This window comes from Sorex fumeus, unplaced genomic scaffold, assembly GCF_029834395.1.
Source record: "Sorex fumeus unplaced genomic scaffold, SorFum_2.1 ptg000098l, whole genome shotgun sequence".
In the NCBI taxonomy this organism is placed as follows: domain Eukaryota; kingdom Metazoa; phylum Chordata; class Mammalia; order Eulipotyphla; family Soricidae; genus Sorex; species Sorex fumeus.
In genome coordinates, this window is record NW_026606155.1 from 6,510,140 (window position 1) to 6,537,774 (window position 27,635).

Sequence of the window (27,635 nt, forward strand, 5' to 3'; positions counted from 1 at the left end):
CCATGTTGTGTGGCACAAGGGGACAGTGACTTGGCTCTAGAAGCAGAAAGACCTAACTTGGGACGCTGGTGTTTACTGACGATGGAGCCCTAAAAGCCTTACTCTTTTTGAGTGCCCTTTGCCCAGGACTCCAAAGGCAATGGTCTAACCTGCTTTGCAGGGTCGCTATGAAGGTTAAATGATACCCGACCCCATGGGATACAGCAGAGGAAACACTCCAAAGTCCCAAAGGAGACAATCCCTGTTCTCTGTGGCCGCCAATGTGCCAGAGCAAAGAGGGTCTCTGGAGAACTGCTCCCCAGGGGATAACAGCAGCCAGGAATCTCCCCTCCAGTGGGCAACCCTTCCAAGGGGTTTTCTTATTTTCCTCCTGAGTCGGTTACCCTCCATATGCTCTCACTTAGTCCCAGGCGACGAAGGAAAACAAGCCTGAACATATTAATTTGCCAAAAATTCCTCAAGAAACTGGCAATGCTCCTCGGTGCAGAATCTGAACATTTATTCTGGGAAGAATGATTTCACTTAAAATGAAGAGTACTTACTTTAGCCAAGTAGAGAAAGGTATCCACCATTTCTTGCTGCGTCAGAGCTGATCTGAACTGCTTTTCTGCGTCCCGATACATTCCCAGCCTAAGAACAGCCATTTGAAAAGTCATAAACATTTCAACTTGAACATCGGTAATCCAGCATCTAGTCATACCCTGGGAATAGCACTAGAAACAAATTACATCTATACAAGAAAGCATGAACCACAGAAAAATGTCATACACATACATTAATATTGACATATATGTTTTTATACTTGAGCAAGAAGTTTTCTGCTTTCCATATTCACTGGCGATACAAACCCCAAAGGCAGCGTGGAGGGTCATCACGGCTGCCCATAAGCCAGGTCAAGCCAGTTCACACAACCAAAGAGCTTACAATCAGCTGGACATATGGCAAGTGACCTGAATAAATATTTAGGCTCTGTTTTTTTATTAGCAGACCTAAACAGGGGTATGCCTTTGAAAGCACCTTCTGCTCTGATATCAAAACTCATTTCTTAAAGGTACCCTTACACAATTTTGATACAAATTCTAATCACTACTTGAATAATATGGCATATTACTTTTCTATTCCAAGCAGATTTTTTCCCCTATTTTTGGAACCTTACACTAATTGTTTGTAACTAACGCCAATACCCATTGTTACCAGGAAGCTGGGGTAAAGCATACCCCTGCTATCCTTAACATAGTGGGTTTCCACAACTCCTCATCCCTAACATCTACTTAGGTACTTTATGATCATACTTTTATTTTGTGAAATAGCACTGTAGCACTATCCTCCCATTGTTCATCAATTTGCTCGAGCGGGTCCAGTAACGTCTCCATTGCGAGACTTGTTGTTACTGTGTTTGGCATACCGAATGCGTCATGGGTAGCTTGCCAGGCTTTGCTGTGCAGGTGAGATACTCTCGGTAGCTTGCTGGGCTCTCTGAGAGGGGCGGAGGAATCGAACCTGAGTCGGCCAGGTCTGCCGCGTGCAAGGCAAATGCACTACCCGCTGGGCTATAAAGTCAGAAAAACACAGTTATGCTCCACAGTTCTACTTTCATTTAAAGAGTAGGAAGAATAGCTTTGATCCTTCCTAATCCAAGCCTCAAGCACTGATATGGTTACATGCAAAAAGCTATCAGAAAGTGTGGAATAAAAGGGTTTGAACAACCTCCCCACAACTCTCCAGAGAAAAAAAAAAACAAAAAACAAAAAATGCCTCAAGTTACATGAAATATAACCAGGTTGACAGCCTCACTTTTAAAGATTGTACTTTACAATAATTTTTTTAAGTCACCATGAACTACAAAATTATTTATGATTAGGTTCCAAGCATATAATGTGCCAATAACTATCTCTTCACCTCCACCAATTCCCAGCTTCCCTCCCACCCACGGCCTACTTCTATAACAGGGAATTTTTTAAAATAAATTTTTCTTTTTTGTTTTGGGGCCACACCTTGTGGCTTACTGAGCTCAGGGATCGCTCCTGGTGTGTATGGGGTGCTAGGGATCAAGCCTAGGTGGGTCACATGCAAGGCAAGCTCTCTACCTATTGTACTATCGCTCTGATTCCCCCCGCCTTTTTTAAATAAACTTTTGGCACTGTATGGGATATTACAAAACATAGAAACATAGTATGAGACTAACACCCAAGGACAGTAGAAACAAGGGCCAAGAAGATTGGTCCATGCTTGAACCAATCCTCATGGGCTGGGGGAGAGGGCAGTTGGGATAGAGAAGAGACAACTATGACAATGATGGTTGGAAGGGATCACTTTGGATAGGAGATGTGTGCTGAAAGTGGTTAGAGGACCAAACATGATGGGAGTATCTGTACTTCAAACCATCATACCCAAAAAGAGACAGAGTCAGAGACAGAGACAGACACAGAGAGAGAGAGAGAGAGAGAGAGAGAGAGAGAGAGAGAGAGAGAGAGAAGGAGGGAGACAGAGAGAAGAGAAAGAGAGAGAGAGAGAGAGAAGAAGAAGAAGAAGAAAAAGTGCCTGCCATAGAGACAGGTTGGAGTCAGGGACAGTTGTGGCAGGAGGGATATGGAGGATATTGGTGGTGGGAAATGTACACTGGTGGAAGGATGGATGTTGGAACACTGTGTGACTGAAACCTGATCATGAAAGGTTTGTAACTGTGTCTCTCACAGTGATTCAAAAAAAAATTGGCTTATATATAATACAATATACATATTATATAAGTAATATATGTGTATAACGTCAACAGAATCTGTCAGTTTAAACCAGTAGCTGAGTTTCATGAACACCTAACATCCAGGATAATCTGTGTAACATTATCTAATAAATTGTTTCAAAAAATTATTTTTAAAGAATTATAGTCAAAAGAAACATCTAAAGCAAGAATAAAAAACACAAACAGATCCATTAAAATGATGAAATGTTGGAGAGATGCCTCAAAAGTCTGGACCACAGCTTCACATGCAGGAGGCCTGGGTTTGATCCCTGGCATCACATGGTCCTGAGTGCCCCCTCAGCTCCACGGGGAAGACCTCTGGTCACCACTGTGGGTGGCTCCCCAAAAAGCAAAGTAAATAAGTAAATAAACACATATGACAATGTGAATAAAAACAAACATCTCAAAAAAACTGAAACAAAAAATTTTAATTTAAGTTTAAAAATAATTTTTTAAAAATGATCAGAGTTATCAAGCTACTGAAAACCAAGAAAGAGAGAAAGGTCAGGCTATATAATCGATGTATCCTTAAGAACTCTTAAAACTTGTAAAACTGTCTATAGAACTTCTGAAAACAAATTTACTTCTAAGGTGTTTTTGTTAAACAAATGAGGTACATATCAGGGCAGGAGAAAAAGAATAGTGAACAAGGTGCTTGCCTTGCATGTGACCAACCTGGTTTTGATCCCTGGCACCATATATGGTCCCCTGCGCAATGCCAGGAGTGATTCCTAAGCACAGAGTCAGGAGTAAGTAATGAGCACCACTGAGTGTGCCTTCCACAAAATGGGCGCGCTACATAGAAAGCCTAGAAATAATCAAAATATCAATAAAGTCCATAAACATGGATCAAGATCAGCCTCAGAGCCCAGAAATAATTCTCACCAACTGCCAATTCTTCTCCCTAATTTAATTCATTTAAACAATTCAAGCACCAACTGCCTGCATATTTCCTGGTAGTAAGAAGATCCAAAAATGAAAATAACAACCATGCCCTGAGGACACCGATAAAGACTGAAACAAAACATGTACACAAATAAATTTAAATAAGTGCAATTGTATTATCACAGCAATGAGGAAAACAAAAGGTGCTTTGAGAGCACACAGTTCTACGTGAAACACCTAAATGAAAACTAGCCTAATTTCAGCTGACGAAGAACAAGCAGCCTTTTCATTCCATTTACCTATTAGCTTTTCCTCATAGTACAAGGACAGCTACAACTCATACTAATGGGTATTCACGAGAATTGAAGCCCACCTTGATTTGTATTAGAAATATTTATCTTTATGAAATACAATTAGCCATTTGTCTCTTCACACACCTCGGGTCAATAGCAGCTAACAAGTTTCAAGTCTTCTTTACTCAATGCAAGATAAAGATATTCAAGAATCTGACTATATATTTTCTGATCTTCCGATCTGCTTTAAAAAAATATGTGTATGCATCAAATGAATCAATGGAACAATCTCAGGTTCAGAATTATGGGTATGGTAAGAAACTTGGCATCAAAAAAGCTGAGTTCAAACTTTTGCTCTGCCATTGACTTGTTATACAAGTTCAGCTAAGTCCCTCTCTCTGTCTAGAGCTATCTGTGTCACTGGGGAAGCACATAGCATCTATTTCCAGGATGCTGGGAGGCTAAAATCAGATACGGAACATACGAACAAACTCTTTCTCTACTGTAAAGCACTTTACAAACACGATGCCTCAGGAAACAAGACCTGAGAGCCAAGAGAAGTAGGAATCGAGAGACTGAATTCTAGTCCTGGGGTATTATGAGGTTCTGATGTAAATCTTAGCCTTTCCTAGCCTCTGCTTCCTCAACTGAAAAAAAAAAAAAGGTGAGACCTAATTGTCTCAAAGGTGACTTTTCTGGCTCAAAATGTTTATGACTATCACCAAAATTTATTATTCTAATTATAAAAATTTTATTTCTCTTTGGGGCAAGGGGGCATACCCAGTTATGCTCAGGGCTTACTCCAACTCTGTGATTCAGGATCACTCCTGGCAGTGCTCAAAGGAACATAAGTAAGTGTGAGGATCAAACCTGGATTGGCTGAGAGACAGGGGGTGGAGAAGTGCCTGCCATAGAGGCAGGCTGGGGGTTAGAGGGTGCTGGTGGAAGGGAAACCAGGGACACTGGTGGTGAGAAATGTACACTAGTGGAGGGATGGGTATTGGAATACCGTTTGACTGAAACCTAACCATGAACAGCTTTGTAAGGGTCTATCTTGCAGTGATTCGATTAAAAAAAAATTTAAAAACCTGGGTTGGTTTCATGCAAGGCGAGCATCTAACCCACTGTACTATCACTCTGGCCCAAAACTTTATTAATCTAAAGGGTGTTAGTTCTTAAATATACAATGTGATTGTTAAATGGACACTTTCTCCAGTAAATCCAAACATTTTTCATTGCTCATGACAAAATCTATATTCATCACCCTCCCAAAAAAAAACCCAAAACATCAGAGTTGGAAAACTCCACAATACATTGCCCCTGCTAATCCCTTCACAAACAATCAAATTTTTACCTGTAGTAACACTTTCCAATCTGTACTTTCCACCACCAGTCCTTGTACTGAGAGTGCTCTGTGGAAAGGGCGGCCAAATCCAAAGCCTTTGAAAACAATTCATTTTAGATTAGAATTTTCTTCTCTGACAATCAACAGAAACAAGAGATAATGAAATAAATGGTGTAATTAGCATCAATCAAAACATGCATTAGAAATCAGACAGAAACTCGAATTGCTCGTGTTTCCAGATGGCCCCGCCAATTTCCCCTAAATAATCAGTTCCAGAGCCAAGGGCTGACAGAAGATGAGAAGTAAACACTGATCAAAGGGAAGCCAGTGTACAATAGATTTGAATGATTTTAATATACAAGGTACACATGAGACCCTGAAATCTGTAGGGTTTTTGCCCCCTCCCCATCAAAATGCCTCCAGAGCCAGAGCAAGTGAACACTGTGTCGTGGGGGTCAAGACTGGGTTGTGTTTGTTATCCAGGTTCCCAGGGAGGCCCAGGTTCAAGATGCATGTGGAGAAATCGAGAAAGACGGAGTAAGCAGAGAGAAATTTGGAAAATAGGGTCATGAAAGAGAGACAGGAGCTGCAGTGCTTGGATAATCACCATGATCACATTAGCTGGATGTCATTTACATTCCAGTTATCCTAAGGTCAGACTTTTCTTGGCAGAAGATGCAAAAAGATCTTAATTGCTTTCATATTTGACATCTGCTTATCTCCTTCTCTCTAATGTCTTCCAGTCTGCCCCTCCCAGTTTAGTGAGCATCAGGCAAAAGAGGACTAAATGGAAATCAGGATTTTATACAGAGGAAGTGGAAACCATTTGGACAAAAAGAGGAAAGGAAATCAATCTTCAGACAAATTGGAAGCTCACAGAAATCTAACACTCATGTAAAGATAGGCTGAATAAAAACTTGGATAACTGATTAGAAGAGACTATGGAGTTTTTATAATACTTATTATTCATTCTCTGAAGGTTGGAAACTTCTGCTTTTCATTCCATGTTAATAGAATTATGATATCCAAAATTCACTTAAAGTTAACACCTAGATTTTCAGTCCTATTATCTCAGAATGCATCCCATATTGTCCCTTTTTAAATATTAACTCTTCTGAAGTTAATGCCAGAAGAGTATGTTGAATTTTCTTCTGTAAAATTAGTAACTTTTTCTCGTGTTACTTCTTTTGCTCCAGGAATATTTTTACTGATTTAATTCTAATGGTTTGTTTTTAAGAATATATATATATATGTATTTGCTTTTTGGGTCACACCCAGTGATGCACAGGGGTTACTCCTGGCTCTCCTGGCGGTGCTCAGGGGACCATATGGGATGCTGGGAATCGGACCCGGGTTGGCCACGTGCAAGGCAAATGCCCTACCCACTGTGCTATCACTCCAGCCCCAAGAATATATATTCTTAAGAAAATATATACTGGGGCTGAAATGATAATATAGTGTGTAGGGCATTTGCTTTGCACGCTGCTGACCTAGGTTTGATATCCGGCATCCTATATGGTCCCCAGTACTGCCAGGAGTGATTCCTGAGTACAGAGCCAGGAGTAACCCCTGAGCATCATCGGGTGCGACCCCGAAAGTGAAATAAATAAATAAAGAACTTGTCTTTAAAAAAAAAGAATATATATTCTTAGTACACATTCTGATTTGTGTGTGTATATGTGTGTGATTGTTTGTGTGTGTGTGTGCATGTGTATGTGTGCTCCTTCCAAGAGGTGGTGCTTAAGGGACCCTCTGACCAATGCGGCAGGCCATCCAATTGGGGCCCCCCAGGATGCAGCGCTGCTCAGGCCCTCTGGTGTGAGGGATACCTGAGATATCCAGAGGTGTCTGGGCAGGCCTTCAGGGCTGTCCCAGCAATGATCAAGAGATCATGTGGTGCCATGAACCAAACCAAGATTGGCAGCATGCAAGGCATGTGCCTTAATCCCTATACTACCTTTCTGACCCCCAGGGACAATTTTATTTTCTTTTGATCCTATTATTTTTTAAATACTTTTTAAAATTTAATTAAAGAACTCTAATTCATAAAGTTAGTTGAGTTTTAGGCATATAGTATTTCAATACCAACCCCTCCACCAGTGTTAACTTCCCTCCACCAGTTTTCCCAGATTCTGGCCACATCCACACCCCCACTCCCACCCCCACCTGTCACCTTCACAGGCACATGACAAGGTTCCAGTGGTTACCACTCAGATCTCACGTTCTCAGTGTTGTTGAGTCTGTGCTTGGGATACACATGGCCACAGCATTCTCCCACGTCACCTGTGTAACTGAAGTCCTGACCCTGTTCATCCATTACTTCCCTTTCTCTTTTACCAGAGAAAATTTGAAATAGGCACACTATTTATAAACAACTGGTATCATTATGTTTTTCTAATGAAGTTGAAAGATCAATATGTATACTTTAAAGTTATGCAAATAACTGTCTCTCTTTCATGTGATTAGTTATTAATTTGTTGGTTTGGGGGCCATACCTTGCATTTCTCAGGACTTAGTCCTGGCTCTGTGCTCAGGGATCACTCCTGGCGGGACTCATAGGACCATATGCAGTGCCAGGGATCAAATCTGGGTCAGTCAGGGGTGCAAGACAAGTGCCTTGCCATGCTATATTATCTGGCTCATCATATATTTTTCCCCTGCTCCAAAGCTAGAAATAAAAACAGCCCCAAAATGAGAAAAGCAAGCATAACTGCAATTAGCATTATCTCTGTAAATACTCAAAAGATGTACTTCCATCAGTTCAATTCATGGGTACATTATAAACATCAAAATACATTAATCTTCGCTAAATTGAGGCAAATAGATCATGCTCACTCTAATGCGGAATATTAAGGCTTTCCATTTCTCAGGAAAATATGTCATTCTAAAAATGTTTACATGCTCTAATTTTCCAAAATTAGATTTAGCTCTGCTTTCAGATATGATCCTGAAACAAAACTTCCCTAGTAACATCTATATGCTTGTGATAATAAATTAAGGAAATTGGCATGAATTGCTAATATGGCTTTTAAATGATTAAAATACACAGTGATAGAACACAGTATGTCTAAAATCCAACTACGTAACACAATTTGTAACTCACAGTTCTTTAAAAAACAAAATTTTTCAAAAATAAATAAAAGCACATTTTAGCGGTCAGGAGATACTACAAAGAGTTAAGGTGCTTGCCTTAAATCCCACTAACCCCAATTTGCATCCCTAGTACCACATACACGCACCTCAAGGACGACCAGGAGTGACCCCTGAGCATGGAGCCAGGAACAGCTCTTGAGCACCTCTGAGTATAGCTCAAAATTCAAAAGAATAAAAATAAATATAAAAGAAAGAAAAACACACTTTACCGATCATTCTTCATATGGAGGTAGGCTACTTAGACAAAACTACTCATCACTATTTCAAATAAAACTTAACTTCCCTGAGGACAGCCCCCTGCCCTACATCCCCATGCACCTGTTGTTCTGATGTGTCACTATACGAAGGTGCTCAGAATTATTTATGAATTAATTATTTACTAAACTGATTCAATCCTTTGTTTATGAACTATGTGGGAAATAACTTCTGAACCAGACAAAGCTGTCACAGAAATATGGTTCATAATTATGTCATTAACATTTGAACATTTTAAAAAGTGGTGACAGGTGATCTCTATTTCTCTAAAGACCAAATTTTTTAAAACTAATGATGACAGGCTTATATTTAAGGATCACTGGATAATTGATTCAATCAATTGAGTATCCTCAGATTACCAAAGACTTAAGAATGTCATTTTTAAAAAGCCCTGAAGTTGTGAAAATTTGTAAGTAGAGAATACTCAGGAAGATTTAGAGAGCCTGTCTGCAAATATATACAACTAGGTGTCCAAATGAAATTTCATAATTTTTTGTATTCCAATTATAATTTTTTTTTTTTGCTTTTTGGGTCATACTCAGCAATTCTCAGGGTTACTCCTGGCTCTGCACTCAGGAATTCCTCCTGGCAGTGCTTGGGGGACCATATGGGATACTGGGGGTTGAACCCGGGTCGGCCATATGCAAGGCAAATGTCCTACCTGCTGTACTATCGCTCCGGCCCCCACCAATTGTATATTTTTTAAAGGTTTTATTTTTTTTTAATTTTCACTGTTGTTTTAGTTCCATCAGTTCAGGTTGATGAAATTCAAGTGCCTAAAAATAAAGGTTGCAAAATCACCAGTCCACATGCACTCTAGTTTGGTCAATACTGCCAATAGGGCCACCAAAACGGAGTGGGGCTGGAGTCAATAACTCAGATTACAAAAAAACAAACAGTTTTCCATAATCAATCTTACTTTTGCTTAGTTATTAAACACTATTTTGCAATGGCTGAAGCAATAGTACAGTGTGTAGGGCGCTTGCCTTGCACACAGCTGACTAGGGTTCAATATCCAGGTCCCATAGGGCACTAAGAGCACTGCCAAGAGTAGTTTCTTCTGAGTGCAGGGCCAGGAGTTAACCCTGAGCACTGCTGGGGATGGCCCCCAAACAAACAAACAAAACCCCCCAATATACTAGTTACTTTGTAAATAAATAAAAATCTCCATTTGGTCTTCAATATTCTCTTTATTTGTGTGAAAGAGTTTATTTTTTTAAAAAAATTTGAAGGTCCAAAGTAACTAATATAATGACACCTCTCGGTTGTGAGCGACAGCACAGCAAGTAGGGTGCTTGCCTTGCATGTGGTTGACCTTGCACCTGGTCAACTCACTTTGAATTCCTAGTACCCTAGGACTTCAGCCTTGCCAGGAATGGCCTGAACAAGGAGTAAGTCCCAAGTTCCAACAGGTATGGCCTCAAAAATTAAAGCATAAAATAAATTAATACTAAAAACTAAAAAAAAAAGCCCAAGACGTTGGTTTTATGAATATTTCTTTTTTTTTTTTTGCTTTTTGGGGTCACACCCGGCGATGCACAGGGGTTACTCCTGGCTCTGCACTCAGGAATTATCCCTGGCGGTGTTCAAGGGACCATATGGGATGCTAAGAATTGAACCCGGGTCAGCCGCATGCAAGGCAAACGCACTACCCACTGTGCTATCACTCCAGCTCCTTATGAACATTTCTTTTTTTTCTTTTTTGCTTTTTGGATCAACCTGGCGATGTACAGGGGTTACTCCTGGATCTGCACTCAGGAGTTATTCCTGGCGGTGCTCAGGGGACCATATGGGATGTTGGGAATTAAACCCGGGTCGGCCACATGCAAGGCAAATGCGCTACCCGCTATGCTATCACTCTAGCTCCTTATGAACATTTCTAAAAAAAGATTTTCTTTTCTTTTTTTCCAGCTAAAGATGACAAACATAAAAAAGGTATAAAAATGCATGCTTTGCCTTTTAATATTACGTATCCTCCTTCCATCTTAAAAATAACATTCGTGGTAAAATCTAAACTGACATTTCAATGGAACAAGCTGATCGATAACAGAAGAGTAACACGGCTGGCCATAACAACAGGAAGACAGATACATGGCATCTGTCCAAGCACGCCACACAGTGCCAACGGAGAAAACCAAAGATTTATCGTGTTTTAGGGAATAAATAAAGCCAATTAATAGGTCAATGTATTAATGGATAAAAAAGAAACTAGGAACCATGTGCTTTCCGTGAAGTAAAGAAGAGAAGAAACCTAATTTCTTCCTTTCATTTCTATAAAATTATACTCACATGTGAAAATTACAAGCCAGGGCCAATTAAAAACATTTCAATTAACTATATTCATAGCTAAATTTATAAATGCAAAGTTGGTGTAACATTATTGTTACTAAAAACTTGAGGGGGAGGATGAATAGGAAAATTAGATTTAATCTCCACTTGTGGCAGAGATATACCTATTTTATTTACTAATGTAATCCACCTAAGTTGACACCAGGCAGGCAATCAACAGATATCCGTAGAACATATACATATTAACTTCAAAAGACTGTTATTTTCTTTTCATTTTTTTGCAGTGTCAGTGATCAAACCCAGAGTTTAGTATTACAAACTAAATGTTTCTGGGACTATGTCTAGTTATTATTAATTATGATTTTTAATGACTACATAAAGTTGTAGCATGTAATTTATTGTAATTCATTAATAATAAATCTTTTCTTTTTGAAAATGCAATTTGCTTCCCTGGTTTAGCAATTTATTTTACTGTGAAATTTATTGAGAAACAAAATTAAAGAAAGCAATTGAATAGCTTTTCAGCTACCTGCTATGCATGGTTTATTGCTTTCTAAATTATTGAAACACTTAAAATACCATAATAGATGATTAGAACAATTTACTCCATTCTTCCTTCATAGTTCCTTCAAATCTCATATATATATGACTACTGGTCCAAAATTTCTTCAAAATTTCATTGCTAATGGAAAGGGGTATACTTTTTATTAAAAGCATCTAATATACTTATTAGATGGCATTTTTTTTCAAATGTGTGTTTTCTGATATTGGGTCACTGACATAAAATTTTCTATTAAGTCAGGAATGTTTTTATATTTGGCAAAGGAGCATGCTACAAAATCAGCACACGACAACCTGTTGCATTTCTATATAAAAATAATGAACTAGAAAAGAAAGAGATCAAAAGGATAATCTATTATTTACTAGAACGAGAACTAGAAAAGAAAGATATCAAAAGGATAATCTATTAAAACTATTTAAAATAATGTCCAAAAACATCAAATACCTGGGAATCAACAAAAAAGAATGTAAAAGACATACACTGAGAGTTGAGAGTCATAGTACAGAGGGGAGGGAATTTGTGCACATGGTAGACCTGGGTTTGATCCCCAGAACCTTATATAGTCCCTCAAGCCTGCCAGGAGTGATCCCTGAGTGCAGAACCAGGAGTAAGCCCTGAGCACCTTTTGGGTGTAACCCTCCCCCACAACAACCCTGCAAAACAAAACAAAACAAAAAAAACTAAACAAACCAGAGAAGACTTATACATTGAAAATTATGTTACTATTAAAAGAACTAGGAAAGAATACGAGAAAATAAAAAATACTTCATATTCATGAACTGGCAGAATTAACATTGTCAGAAATAAAGGTGGAGGGAAGGTGTAATGGTGGTGGGATTGGTGCTTGAATATTGAATGCAAAAAATCATCGTGAAAAATTCATACAAATAAAATTAAAAAAAAAAAGAATTAACATTTCCAAAATGACCATTCTATGTAGAACACCACATAGATTCAAAGCAAGCCCCATCAAAATTCCAATAACATTCTTCAAGGACTTAGAACAAACTCTCTGAATACATGTATGGAATCCTAATACTCCCTGAAAGCCAAAGCAAGTTTTAATTTTAAAAAGGAAGGAGGAAGTTGATGGGGGGGGGGGTATAGTGAGACAGTACAACAGGTTTTGTTTCGCACATGACTGTCCGGGGTTTGATCCCAGGCACCTCATATGGTACCTTGACCATAACCAGTAGTGATTCCTGAGCACAAAGCCAGGAATAAACCTTGAGTACCACTGAATATGGTCCAAAAATTTCCCCAAAATTTAAGACATCCAACTAAATGGGAGAAAGTATTTGCAGACAATACATCAGATAAAGAGCCAATGGGAGATGGGAGGTATTGAATTTCCTGACTTCAAATTATACTATAAAGTTACCATAATCAAAACTATGGTAACAGAATAAAGACAAGACTCTATAACTAATGGCACAGAATTGAGAACACAGAGATAAACCTTCAGAGTTATGAACTGTTAATCTATGACAAAGGAGCTTGGCCCATCAAGTGGTTCTGGAAAAACTGCAGTCTGTTTTGCAAACCAAAAAAAATGAAATTAGATCTGCAACATATCTCACAATATTCATAAAAGATCATTTAAAACTATAAGAAAGACCTCAAGATTAAACCATAATCCCTTAAACATCATGGAAAACATAAGCAGAACTCTCCAGAATATAGACTCAGAGGCACGTTTTTAATGATTTGATTCCACTCGCAAAGATAAAAGCAAGAATAAATGGGACTAAATCAAATAAAAGTTTTTGCAAGGCAAAAATAAATAAATAAATAATGAGGGCTAAACTAAAAAGACACCTTATTGACGAAGACCAGACCATCTCACTCAACTCACTCAAAGATGTTCCACTCAACAATGGAACAAAGACTAGTAAAGGAACTGACAGTACAGAACAGTGACAAACCCTTGACCTTGGATTATAAAGCCAATTACCAAGCACTGTGGGGAGAGGAAGAGGGAAAGATCAGACTAGAGGTAACACAGTAACTGTGGTGAAGGGTCATGGCACAGTGATGGTGATATGGTGCAGTAAATTTGTACATCTATACCATATACTGTAACATTACTGTAACATCTTACAGAAACTATAATTAAGAAAAAAATTTAAGACATCCAACTAAATGGGAGAAAGTATTTGCAGACAATACATCAGATAAAGAGCCAATGTTAAAAATAAAATAAAAAGTTCAACAACAACATAATTACAAATACATCAAAAGTGAGAAAGAAGAGATAAAAAGGCATTTCCCCCCAAAAAAGACATATTGGTGGCCAGTGGGCATATGAAAAAGTGTTCTTCCTCACTTACTGTCAAGGAACTGTAATCCCAAACAACAACGGGATATCATCTCACACAAGTGAAAATGGTTTGTATCAAACAGACTAGCAACAATCAATGTCGGCAAGGATAGGGTGAAAAAACTTCTTATTGTGGGAATGTTGCCTAGTTCAGTCTCTATGGAAAACAGTAAGAAGAAAGTTTCCATATGTCCCAGTGATTCCACTTCTCAGCATCCACCCCCCAAAACACAAAATTATTCATCCAAAAAAGAGAGATGAACACCTATGTTCATTACAGCTTAATATAATAAACAGGATACAGAAACAAACCAATAATGCAAGAACAGAAGAATGGATAAAGAAGCTGTGGTACATATACATAGTGGAATACTATAACAGCTATAGGAAAAGATGAAATCATGACACTCACTGCATCATGGATGGAACTGGAGGACATCAAGTTAAAGGAAATAATTCAGAGAGAGAAGGTCTAATACCAGAGTTATCTCACTGATACGTGTATCAGAGAGACAAGAAAAGAAAATACCCAGTATCAAACAAGGACAAACCCCTGGTCTTAGATTACAGAATTTAGATTGCCAAGCAGTGGAAGGGAATAAGGAGATGGACCAGAGGTGGTAGATATCTGCAACTTCAGTGGTGGTGGCGCAGTAACTTCACGCATCAATACCATAAACATTACTAAACCACATACCATATAAACAAAGCTATAAACATAACCATGTTCTCTAAACTATAATACATATTTTAAATATTGGACAAAAAAAAACAAGTGTCCATCAATGAATTTATCTTCAAAACATCAAGGCAAACCTTTAAGATTTGCTAGCAATACTAGAGATCTACTCTTCATGAAATGATTGGGGTCTGGATGCTTCCTTTCAGTGACACAGTCCAGATACCTCTGCACATCACACTGAGGGTCTCTGGCCAGCTTTCTATTAATGAAAACTACCTTCGTTGGCAGATGTGTGTATAGCTTTACAGGGGTCCCAACCTTAGTTTCCTCTTTTTCCTACAAGACCAAATCCACTGACTTTTCTTTATGCCCTTGTATTCTGCAAATCTGATCCAGGCTCTGACCTCCTGCATGCACTGGTCTCTCCACTTCACTAGCCCTTTACAAATTCAAACTCAAATGACTCTGAGTGAATAGGTCAGCTTCTGTACAAAGTGACTTCCTTCTCTAACCATCCAATCGCCATTGGTCACTGCCCCATTTCCTCAGAGTGTCCTAGAGCGGCAGGCGTGTCCTGTGCCTTTTCTTCCCTTCCTCCTGCTTGAAAAGACCTCTCGGATGTTTCCATGCTTTAAGGATATGGGTTACTTATTTCTCATTTCATGTTTCATCCTTGTTTTTACATGTTTCCCCTCCTTTTAAAATAAAATTGCATTTTTAATGAATTTTTACCACTAGTACCCTTCCTGATTGCTACTAGGTAACCACTCCAGTTGGCAATAATCTCTCTAATTATCTCAATATGTCAATTTTATTTTCTCAGCTAGATTGCAAGGCTTGTTGGGGGATGGAAAAAAATGCCACGTTTTTATTAGTTTTCCCAGTACAAAATAATGTAGACATTATTTTCTTTGTATTAGACATAAAGAAAATAGAACTGAAGAAAATCTCTGTATTTTCTTGAATATTTAATGAATGGATATAAAGTTTTTGCCTGAAATAAGTCGGAAGACAGGGTGGGGGAGTGATAATAGTATCATTTAGTATCATTAGACACTGCGCAATTAATGATACTCAATTTGGCCAACTTCATGGAGTTTTAATACTATTACTCATTATTGATGTAAAAAATTGAAACAAGGGGCAAGAGAGATAGCACAGGGATTAAAGTATTTGCCTTGCATGTTGCTGACTCCAGTTCGATTCCTGGCACTGTATATGGTCCCCTGAATATCACCAGTAGTGAGCCCTGAGCACAGAACCAGGGGTAACCCCTGATAACTGCTGGGTATGGTCCAAACCCCAATTGCTCCCCAAAAGGAAACAAATGGAGAAATCTTGTGCATTATTTAAAATAAGACTTTTAAATTTGGATGCTATCAAGCTGATAGATGATGAGTCCTGATGATGGGTGGTATGGGTCCAATATACTATCCTCTGCACTTTTGCATGTTTGAAATACTCTTTCATAAAATGTTACAGAGAAGGGGGCAACCAGTAATATATGTTTAAGTAAAAACTGGATCAATCATGCTGACTACTAGTATAAAGAGGAAACTAAAACAAGCATCGTTTACAATATTTTCAGCACTTAGATCTTCTTCAGTTTTTAAGGGACAACTTTATGAACTTTTCCTCAGAATTGTCCACTTTTACTCCCATTTTTTCTACTGAATGTGTGATTTGTTTCTCAATTTTTGAGAAAGCTTTATATTTTATTACCAATTTTTTTTACACTTTTTGGGTTACACCCGGCAATGCACAGGGGTTACTCCTGACTCTGAACTCAGGAATTACTCCTGGCTGTGCTCAGGGACCATATGGGATGCTGGGAATCGAACCTGGGCCGGCCGCATAAAAGGCAAACACCCTACCTGCTGTGCTCCAGCCCCACCAATTATTTTTGCCACTCAACAACTGTCTTTTTTTTCCCCCTGAGTCCCCAAGAGGTTAAGAACCATTGTTGTGAGTTGGGTAAGTAGCTCTGGAGGTTTTAAATATTTTAAAATGTTTTTTATATTTTTAACATGTGTTTGTGAGCCTAATATGACCATTTGACCAGAGATGCCCTTTCTCTGTATTTTGCCCTCTGAAGAAAAGTTACACACTCAGGTTTCATCTCACCACCTCGTTATTCAAACAAATTTCCCTTTTGAAACTAGTAGTGGATTTGAAATATCAGTAGTTTTCCAATTACTTTAGTAACTCCATCTATTTAGAGTAAAAGACACAGAATATTTTTTAGAAGCTAAACCCCAAGTCAGAAATATTACAATAAAAACTATAGCGTGAACTCAAAACTTACTGTCTTAATGTCATTTTCATGATGAAAGATATACTCAAATAAGGCCTAAAAAGAAAAAAACAATGCCAAAGTATATTAGATTTAACTTTAGCAAAAACATCTATTGTTATATCAAAATGAAAAAGTCATTTTAACAGCAGTTGGACTGAACCAAAACAGCAAAGTAAACCTTTAAAGTACCTGGGGTTTAATGTGATGATTTTATCTATTATTTGTTATATAATCACTCATTCTAAAATATGGCTATTGATAACTGATTTCTGTTTTCATAGAAAATAAACTGGAAACTCAAATAATTTAATGGTTTTTTTTAGTATTATAGATACTATCTTATCAGTAAGAAACAAATGAAAAAAGCAAGTTGTGGAGTATCTTAAAACATTTAGTCAATTTCTTATACACTGCCTGTACTATACAGTGATTACAATCTTGATAGTTTACACAGGGGAAATCTGAGAATGCTTTCTGAAACAAAGTCGAGTTTATATATAAAGTACCTGCTTTTTGCTTACATTTTTCCTACGTTTAGCCAGGACTGAGAACCATTACCCTGACTCTGTACTTACCTTATCTGGATAAGTGGATATTTACTGATTACCTCTTAGTAGCCCTCTAAACCCTTATTTTATGCTTGCAAAGAGGCTAGCAACCCGGATGCTCTCAAGGTGCTTTACAAAGAAGGCTTAAAAGCAACCAAAATAAAGAAAAAACAAGTGAACTCTACCAAGGGGTTGGGGAGATAGCCCAGGGGCCAGGGGTGCAGGTTTTGCATACCTCTAATTAGTCCCAGGCACCACATTGGCTCCTGAGCATCCAAGGGTAAACTAGGAGGACCCCCAAGCACCGTTGGAGTTTCCCTGGTGGTTCCCAGCACCACTGAACCTGGGCAACAGAGCTCCAGATCTTCTGAGCACTGTTTGGGAGGCAACACCACCTGCCCTGAAAAAAAAAAAAAGCCTCCACTACCCCCCCACACTCACACTACCCGGCCCCGTGTGTCCTATTATAAAAAAGAATGCAGTTGGTGTGGCTGCTGCATTGAAAAGATTCTCAGGTCATCCAAGATTCAGTTTGGCAGTCAGACACTCTGGGTTATGTGCAGTACTAGCCACGAGTCCTGAGATGTATGGGATTAGTGCTACAACACATTAAACACGTACAAATTTCGGGCCAGGGAGTTGGCTCAAAGGGCAGGAGTGCTCCAGTTTTGATATCCCCAAAGCGGCATGATCCCCTAAGCTCAGCTAGGAGTCACCCCTGGCCCTGTGCTAGGAACAGCCCCTGGCTACCACTGGATGTGGCCCCAAAATGCAACCCCAGACAGTGCAGAACCCAGTCTTGTCTCATCTAGTAACAGACCAGATCTGCCCTGGAAGCATCCTAATACAACTGAGCAAAATGTCTCCGCTGACTATGCTCCTGGGTTAGCAAACCAGGTGTCCACCCACCTCGGGTTAACTGTCTGAAAGGAGGGTCAGAGAGCCCAGGTGGCAGCTCTCCTGTCAAAAGGGAAAAGAAGCAGAGCGCCAGGAGTCTACTCAACCAACCTGACCTGACCCCGGTCAGAGAAGAAATCGAGAAAAACGTCACCAGCATAAACGTAGGCTGATCTACCCCCGGGCACTTCTTTTCTGGATTTAAACTTCAAGTCTATAGGGCTAGTGGACATTTTCATACTCTCTCGTGTGTGTTTTTACATGTAGTAAGATAGACTAAAATGCTATTAGAACTGAGTTCTAATGAACTAGGAATGTTCTAATGTTCTAGGAATGAACACGGGAATGGGCTCAACACATGCGCACACTCAGAATTCACAGAAAATACAACTAAACACCGGAGTTCAGAGATTTCCAGGCGTTTTTGATTCTGAATAATTTTAAACTTCCTTCCTCTCTCTCCTCATTCTCTCTCTCTCTCAAAAAAAAAAATTCAACCTTTAAATAATTAGGATGACTAATATAATGGCCTGTCACTGTCAGCTCTCAGTAGTAATTCTGAGATTGCTAATTACTATTTAGAAGGAATATACCATTTTAAAAAATCTTTAATTGTCAAAAAATCCCACAAAACCAGAAATTAATTTTCTAAAAAGTGAAAATTATATACATATAGATCCCTCCGAAACTTTATTCCTCAAAGATCATGTTACAGATCTTCTTTGTCTATTATAAATTATAAACTGCAGTTCTTAACCAGGAGAAAAAGAATTTCCTATAATAGTTTATAAACTTTACTTCCAGTTGATTTTCCTTAATGTAAGACTAAAAGAAATTTTACATTTATGAGAAAATATTTTTGTGCAAACTTGCATTCATTTCCCACAATATTCTGATGTTTAGATTAATTCATAGCATAAAATCATTTTAAGGAGAAACAGAGAAATAATACAGCATGCAGCCAACCCCAATTCAATCCCTGGCAACGCATGGTTGCCTTAGCATTGGAAGGGATAGCCCTAGGGTTGCCAAGCACTGCCAACTGCAACCCTGCCTCCACCTCCCACCCCCAGCAGCAGGTGTGGCAGCAAAAACCGAACCCCTGGGCTCAGTTGGCTAAGAACTGGCAAAAGAGGTCCCTGGATCCCCTGAGCATCATTTCGAAACCTCTCCACTTCAGAAAAAAAATTAATTAATTTTAAGTACATACCTTTGCCAATTTAGGTTTCTGTGCATATTTTGTTAAGTTCAATCTAGATAAATTTATAAAAGGTCCATCAGCACTTGTAAGCATGGATGCCTAGGGGGGAAATGAGAACAAGAAACCAGAAACTGTTTTGAAACATAAATCACGTCTAATTGCATAAATATTGTAAAGGCAATATAGCACTGTAGCACTGTCTTCCCGTTGTTCATCGATTTGCTCTACTGGGCCCAGTAATGTCTCCATTGTGAGACTTGTTGTTACTGTGTTTGGCATATCGAATACGTCATGGGTAGCTTGCCAGGCTTTGCCGTGCAGGTGAGATACTCTCGGTAGCTTGCTGGGCTCTCTGAGAGGGGTGGAGGAATAGAACCTGGCTCGGCTGGGCAGGCCACTGGCAAGGCAAACGCCCTAACACTGTGCTATCGCTCCACCCACAATATAGAGGGAGGAAAAAAATCACTTTCCAAATCTTCCAGGGGCTAAAGCATAATCCTCAGCACAGCATGGTGCCCCCAATACCCCCAGGAGTAATCCCTGAGCATAGACGGGGATTCCTGGGTGTGGCCCCAAACACTGCCACCAGCCACCCTGCCCCCCACCGCCAATCCTCCATATAATTTTCCATTATAATAGCAGTAGAAAATGACTCCACATAAGGTTCCTCTGGCAGTCCAAGGCTGTAGTAACACTGACAGAATTTACCGTTCCTAGTCTGACAAATCTCCCAGACGAGCTGACAATAGGGCGAGCTGTGTAGGTGGTTCTGGGTGTTCTGATAGCCTGTTCCATGGTGCCTGGCCTTCCACTCTGAGTACTGGGCCGAAGGAAACCTGTAATTGGCCTCCCAGCTTGAGTGATTGGCCTGTGAAGATCGTTAAAATGCAAAAAGGATCAATGCAGGAGCCCGAGTGAGAGTAGGGTGGGTAGGGCATTTGCCTTCAATGCAGCTGCAGCTGGGTTCAATCCTTGGCACCCATGTGGTCCCCCATAGCACCTCTGGGAATAATTCCTCAGTGAAGAGCTAGAAGTAAGCCCTGAACACTGCTAGATATGCCCTCCCCCCTCAAAATAAATAAATAAAAATAATGAAACAGAAACACAGAGAAATTGAAGAGCAACAGTTAAGCACAGCCTGTTGGTGTTCAGAGGCAGAGGAAAGGAAACAAGGAAACCAGCACAAACCTGACGGCTGGACTAGGCCCTCCTGTTGGGTTTGTTCCGGGGAGTTTCAGGGAGGTTCCAGGACCTAGGAGGTGAGACGGTAAATTCCATCTACAGGTTTTATTAAATTGTAAAATGTCTTGGCTAATCTAGTTAAAATGTGCTTGGCCTAGTTAAAAGAATATCAATAACAGGAAATACATTTTAAGGAAATATGTCTGAGATTATCATTAACTTATGATCTATCATGTTCTTTATTTTTTCCCATTTAATATTCACACTAAGCTGGTAGGGAGGGTAGTATTAACCCATTTAGCGAAGGCTTAGGAGAGTTAAGTAAACAGGACAATTAGGAGAGTTTAGTAAACAGTTACTACACCTGTGAATCAAATCCAAGGTTATCAGGTCCCAAAGTTTCAAGGTAAGGTAAAGGTAAAGGCCCTCCCGTTGTTCATCGATTTGCTTGAGCGGGCCCAGTAACGTCTCCATTGGAGACTTTGTTGTTACTGTGTTTGGCATATCGAATACATCACGGGGAGCTTGTCAGGCTCTGCCGTGCGGGCAAGATACTCTCGGTAGTTTGCCAGGCTCTCCGAGAGGGGCGGAGGAATCGAACTCGGGTCGGCCATGTTGGCTGCATGCAAGGCAAACGCCCTACCACTGTGCTATCGCTCCAGCCCATATATAAATGTGATAGTTCTATCCTCATGGTTTGCTTTCAATACAAACTTCTTTTCCTAATGAAAAATCACTGACCCACACAGCTAGAATTTAACTCAGGAGGAGGTGAGAAGGGAGCTTTCCAACCAGTGCTCAGTATGCCCTGGGGCTGCTCCCAGAGATTCTGTACTACTCAGATGGAAGTGGGGTTGGCTTGATGCAAAGCAGACACCTGAACCCCTGTCCTAGCTCTCTGGCTCTAGTATTTACCAGTTTTAGCTCCATAAAAGCAACATGAGGGGATAAAAGGAAATTTTTGAAACACGAAACATGTACCTTTTCCCTCAATTTCCACTGAAACTTTGAAACAGCTATTGCCTTCCAAAATATATAGCTGACTGTCACAACTAATCAAGTACAAGCAAGGCCACCATATGTCATGGCTAAAGCATCTAGTACCACTCATAGCAGCTCATCCGCACGCTGGGACTAGGCTTCCAATGACAATTCTTAGAGGCACTGAGAGCCCAGAAAAATCACCCCATGCCCTCATGCCACACATCAGAGCAAATCATCTTCAGTTAGATCAATCAGGTGATGCTTTGGAGGGAATAGTTTTTTAAAAGCCCATTTATAACACTTCTGTTATGTAGGTGCTCCTTGAGTTTAGACTCCCAGAGAAACAATCTTCTAAAATCTTAGAGGAGCGGTTCAATATTATGCATTTATATAAAATATTTTTAAATGTGTAATATAGATTTAATATAAAATTACTATCCTCCAATCTCACACCTTTAAGTTTATTTATCTATTTTTGGCATTTGGCTTTGGTGCTCAGGGACAACTCTTAGCTCTGCGCCTGGAGGTCACTCCCAGGTTGTTTGGTAATGATTTATGTATATAATATTTTGTGCTCATATAAAGTATTCCTCTACCCAATGGCATTTTAGTTACTAAACAGAAAAAAAAATATTTACGTGGCACTTGAGCAATGGCATTTTCATCCAGCATCTTTTCCGCAATTCCTTCCTGATCTACATCAATTTCATCCACATACACCATTTCAGTTAGCGCCCGTGCTTTTAAAATCCAGGCTGCCTACAAACACAAATAAAATAAAACATATATTAAGAAGTACTGCAAAGGGGGCTGGAGCAATAGCACAGAGGATAGGGCACTTGCCTTGCACGCGGCCAACCTAGGTTCGATTCCCAGCATCCCACTTAGTCCCCTGAGCACCGCCAGGGGTAATTCCTGAGTGCAGAGCCAGGAGTAACCCCTGTGCATCACCAGGTGTGACCCAAAAAGAAAAAAAAGTACTGCATAGCCATTTATTATTATCATCCAAATTCATTCCTCACATAAGTTTGGCAGTTAATCCAGTATACCGATTTAAAGAACTAGATCAAGAAACTAATATATGAAGGTAAAGCCATTATCAGTCAAGAAACAGTCAAATATAAATTACTTACTAAATAAAATTATGGTAATTACCTGGTAAGTCTTTTAACATGCCATTTTGTATATAAAATAAGATCACAGATCAGATCACAGATCATCCTGTTATTCGTCGATTGCCTCAAGCAGGCCCCAGTAATGTCTCCTTCATCCTAGCCCTGAGATTATATTCAAGGCTCTTTAGGAGAATGAGACCCATCATTGTTACTGGTATTTGGCATATTGGGTACGCCACGGAGAGTTTGCCAGACTCTGCTGTGTATATAAAATAAGATTTTTAGAATAAGTTTTGAGTAGAAAAATCATTTAAAAACAAATAAATAAAGCAATAACCAATGGTATTTCTTTTTGAAAGTCAAATTCTTCATGAAGACATCCCTGATGGTTTAAACCTACTTCCCTCATTCTTTCTCAAAGAACATCCCTTATACTTCTACTGTGATGCATGGAGATATCTGACAAACAATATAATTTCCTCACACTTTCTCAGAATGGAATCTTTTCTTTTTTAACATGGCTCACTTTTGAATTTTCTACCTACATTTTTTTTTATGCAACAATTCCCAAAATACTGAACTGTGCTATCATCAATTTGTCCCAATTCTCAATAGCTAATCGGTATATATCCTCGGGCATTCTGTAGTCTAGTCAGTTGGGAACCTACTAGAAAGTATGGGGAAGGATGAAGGGAAACAGAAATCTGAAAACATTCTATGGGTGTATAGAACTAAGTATTTCGTGATTGTTTAAAACTCGGGAATCACTCCTGGCAGTGCTTGGGGGACCATATGGGATGCTGGGAATCGAACCTGGGTCGGCCAACTTGGCTGCATGCAAGGCAAACGCCCTACCTGCTAGGGCATTTGCCTTGCACGCAGCCAAGATGGCCAACCCGAGTTTGATTCCTCCGCCCCTCTCGGAGAGCCTGGCAAGCTACTGAGAGTATCTCGCCCGCACGGCAGAGCCTGGCAAGCTACCTGTGACGTATTCGATATGCCAAACACAGTAACAACAAAGTCTCCAATGAAGACGTTACTGGGCCCACTCAAGCAAATCGATGAACAACGGGAGGACAGTGATACAGTGATACAGTTTAAAACTAGTCGGGGAGATACCTCATGCTTGGCATGAAAGAGAAATGGGTTTGATCCCTGGAGCAACATGGTTCCATAAGCAATGCCAGGCATGCCTCCCCACACCTCGAAAAAAAATTTTTTTAATTGCTTCTTTAAGTTTTACCTTTCTGCTTCACTATAGAGTAGAAGCAGAAAACAAACTTGGTGTCCTGCAGACACTTGAAGAAAAGGCAACTCTTAATTCTTGCAGCACAGAATTGGTGCTAAATAGAGGTGTAAAGGGAAATTTGGGGAGGCTCTGGATTCACCGTGCTACAGAACTGCCTCTGATGCCTGACTCAGCCAGGCTGAATGAGGGCAACGGAGGTGAGAGAGGAAGGATGAGGAGCGCGCAAACGCGCAGAGTCCTCATACCGGGGACCAGAAATGCACTCCTTCAGCCAGCAGTATTTTTCAGCACCATCTAAGTTGTATAAAGGTAAAGGCCCTCCCGTTGATCGTCGATTTGCTCGAGCGGGCCCAGTAACGTCTCCATTGGAGACTTTGTTGTTACTGTGTCTGGCATATCGAATACTCTCGGTAGCTTGCCGGGCTCTCCGAGAGGGGCAGAGGAATCGAACTCGGGTCGGCCATGTTGGCCGCTTGTAAGGCGAACGCCCTACCCGCTGTGCTATCGCTCCGGTGGAGCAATCCCTAAGCACCACTGGGTGTGACCCAAAAAGCCAAAAAGAAAAAGGCAGATGGGGGCAGCAGAAGACAGGAGTCTGTGACGCTGCCATGACGGAGACAGACTTTTGTGGGGATGGTGAGAAGTTGGTGAAGCTTCAGGTCTCGGATTTGTGATCTAGTATAATGGACTTCTTAGAGTCAAGTTTTCTGGTGGTGTGGAGGGGGACAGACTTAGGAGTACAGGATGTGTTGGGTCATATCTGGTGGTGCTTACAGATATTATGCTCAGGAATCACACCTGGCAGTGCTCAGTGGAGCATACTGGGGTGCCAGGGATTAAACAGAAATCATGGGATGCAAGACAAGCACCCTAACACTTTTACTACTGCAAAGAGAAATCTGCTTCCAATGTGGTGGGAAGTCTAGTTCCTGTCCCTCTCTTTTTATTTCTCTTTTTTTTTTTAATGATTTATTTATTTGTTTTGCTTTTTGGGTCACACCCAGCGATGCTCAGGAGTTACTCCTGGCTCTGCACTCAGGAATTACTACTCCTGGCATTGCTCGGGGAACCATATGGGATGCCGAGGATGGAACCGAGGATGGAACTGAGGATGGGGTCAGCGGCGTGCAAGGCAAACGCCCTCCTTACTAGCCTATCTGTCCTATCCTCCAGTCCTCCTGTCCCTCTCTTTGCTCATTACTACAATCAGGGACGCCTATTTCTTCTTGTTGTTTTGTTGTTGTTGTTGTTGTTGTTGTTGTTGTTGTTGTTATTTGCTCTTTTGGTTTTTTTTGGTTCTGTTTTTACAGATCAATGTGTTGTCTCACCCTGACACACTTGTGTGATATTTCCCTCACTCTGCCATGAGTAACCCTGACTCTGAAGTTCTGTTACTACAAAATCTCTAGTGGGTGCTCAGTCTTTTAGGTGCAAAACTTGCTGAGTCCTCTAGCGAAATAAAACTCTCTCCACCTCCCAGAGCGCTGCCTGGTTCCTGAGGGAGGGGAAACGCCATACTATCTCTCTGGCCCTACAGGTTAAGTTATTATTATTGTATCATATATATATATATAGTTGGCTGTTAACCATTCATACTCATATTTTTAAAACTATTTTCAAGTACTTACTTGTTATCTCTTGGTCCAGTCTACCTCACAGTCCAATTCATCATGCTTCTGAATATCCATCTTCCTACTAATTTCCCAAATATCAAGGGGATACTTTTTTTATAGTAGGCTAAAGGAAAACAAATCCACTATCTCCACCCCAACCCCCCAAACTAAAAACCCAAAGCACAAAAACTAAATCTATCTTTCAAAATTTTTATTCCATAAAAATTCACTTTTTAAAAAACCTAAATAGGTCTATTTGTTCAGTTTTTAAACTCTAACGCTTAAGAGGTAAATATCTATACATATGAATTTTAATATTAAAAGATCTGTAATAAGATCTTACTGAAAACATTATTTCATTTTCAATTTTATCTTGCATTTGAAAATATTAATCTCCCTGACTTCTGTCCTAACAAAAAATGACCTTGCAAAACATATATCACTGCCTGATTAAACATCAGATTGTATGCAAAGAACCATTCTTGGCAATGTGAACAATTCTTGAGATTTTAATAAAAACAGCAGATGGGGCTTTGGCTTAAAAAATTTTTTTTTCATTTTTATTTTGGAAACAAGCCAAGTAGTATTTTTTTTACAGCCTTAAAATTCTCTGCCTGTCTTAAAAAACAATTTCAAAACTAATCATGGTTTAAAATAAAATACATAACAAAGCACTGTGATCCCAAACTGCCCCTGGTACCCAAATAAAAACATAAACTTGGTTTTAATCAGTTATGATTAATTTATTCATAAATGCCAGGGTCTGGCAGTTTTTAAAAGCTGTTGTTTATATAAGTGCATTTAAATACCTATGGGTTGGAACTGCTGTGAAATCAATAAAAATAATAGATGCTTTAGCATTTTTAAAGGGAAAAGCATAAAAAAAATTTTTTTTTCATTTTTATTTTGGAAACAAGCCAAGTAGTATTTTTTTTACAGCCTTAAAATTCTCTGCCTGTCTTAAAAAACAATTTCAAAACTAATCATGGTTTAAAATAAAATACATAACAAAGCACTGTGATCCCAAACTGCCCCTGGTACCCAAATAAAAACATAAACTTGGTTTTAATCAGTTATGATTAATTTATTCATAAATGCCAGGGTCTGGCAGTTTTTAAAAGCTGTTGTTTATATAAGTGCATTTAAATACCTATGGGTTGGAACTGCTGTGAAATCAATAAAAATAATAGATGCTTTAGCATTTTTAAAGGGAAAAGCATGTTCTTCCCCTCTCCTACATGAATCATCATCACAGCAATTTTTTCCCCCTCTGTGAAACACTATCCCTTCTCATGCACCCGCTAAATTGACTCTATAAGACCTTACTCTTGCAGTAAGAGCTGACAACTAATCTCAAGAAAAAGCTAACTTGGTCCATCTTCCAAGAGATAAATTCAATTTTTATGATGAAAGTAAATATCTGAAAAGGTGAAAACTTTACTGGTGAGTAAAACGATTTAAATTGTTCTGGGTTGAGCCAAGAGATAGTGTAGAGGTTAAGGTGCACCTGGGTTCAATCCCCAGCACCAAATGGCCCCCAGACTTGTGTAGTATGGCCCGGGGAGCCCTTTCATACCACCTGGGTGACCTGGGTAATAAAGGCACTCCTGGGCCTGGGCAGCACCAGTCCTCACCCTCATTCAGAACTGCTGACTGAGCACTGCCAAGGGAGGGATAGAAGGGGAGCACGGCCTCCTGAGCATCACTTGGGAGAAGCCTCCTCCCAAAATAAAAATGATTCTACTGCTCTTAACATAAAATCAAGGCCAGTGATTTATTTATTTGGCTTTTGTTTTTTTGTGTGTGTCACACCCAACAAAGCTCAGAAGTTACTCCTGGCTCAGTACTCAGGAATCAGAGGACCGGATGGGATGCCAGGCATCGAACCCAGGTCAGCCACATGCAAGGCAAATTCCCTACCTGCTGTACTATATCGCTCCAGCCCCACAGCCAGCAGTTTTAAGATACATAAGAAGGTATTTGAAAAAATTATTTGAATAACTTCATGGAGCCCGGATTCCAACAT

The 27,635-nt window shown here is 39.7% G+C and overlaps 1 protein-coding gene across 2 annotated transcripts in view; it reads right to left on the minus strand.

The window, feature by feature from the left end:
- The window catches only part of TTC8 (tetratricopeptide repeat domain 8), a 71,589-nt gene that overhangs the window by 27,124 nt on the left and 16,830 nt on the right, over positions 1 to 27,635 (minus strand). For both annotated transcript variants that reach the window (XM_056133621.1, XM_056133622.1), the window contains 7 exons: positions 22,271 to 22,391; positions 20,655 to 20,718; positions 20,175 to 20,334; positions 19,476 to 19,565; positions 16,830 to 16,874; positions 5,273 to 5,358; positions 543 to 630 (listed from right to left, as the gene is read on the minus strand). In XM_056133621.1, the coding sequence (XP_055989596.1) occupies positions 543 to 630; positions 5,273 to 5,358; positions 16,830 to 16,874; positions 19,476 to 19,565; positions 20,175 to 20,334; positions 20,655 to 20,718; positions 22,271 to 22,391 (654 nt within the window). The remainder of the gene's footprint in view (positions 1 to 542; positions 631 to 5,272; positions 5,359 to 16,829; positions 16,875 to 19,475; positions 19,566 to 20,174; positions 20,335 to 20,654; positions 20,719 to 22,270; positions 22,392 to 27,635) is intronic.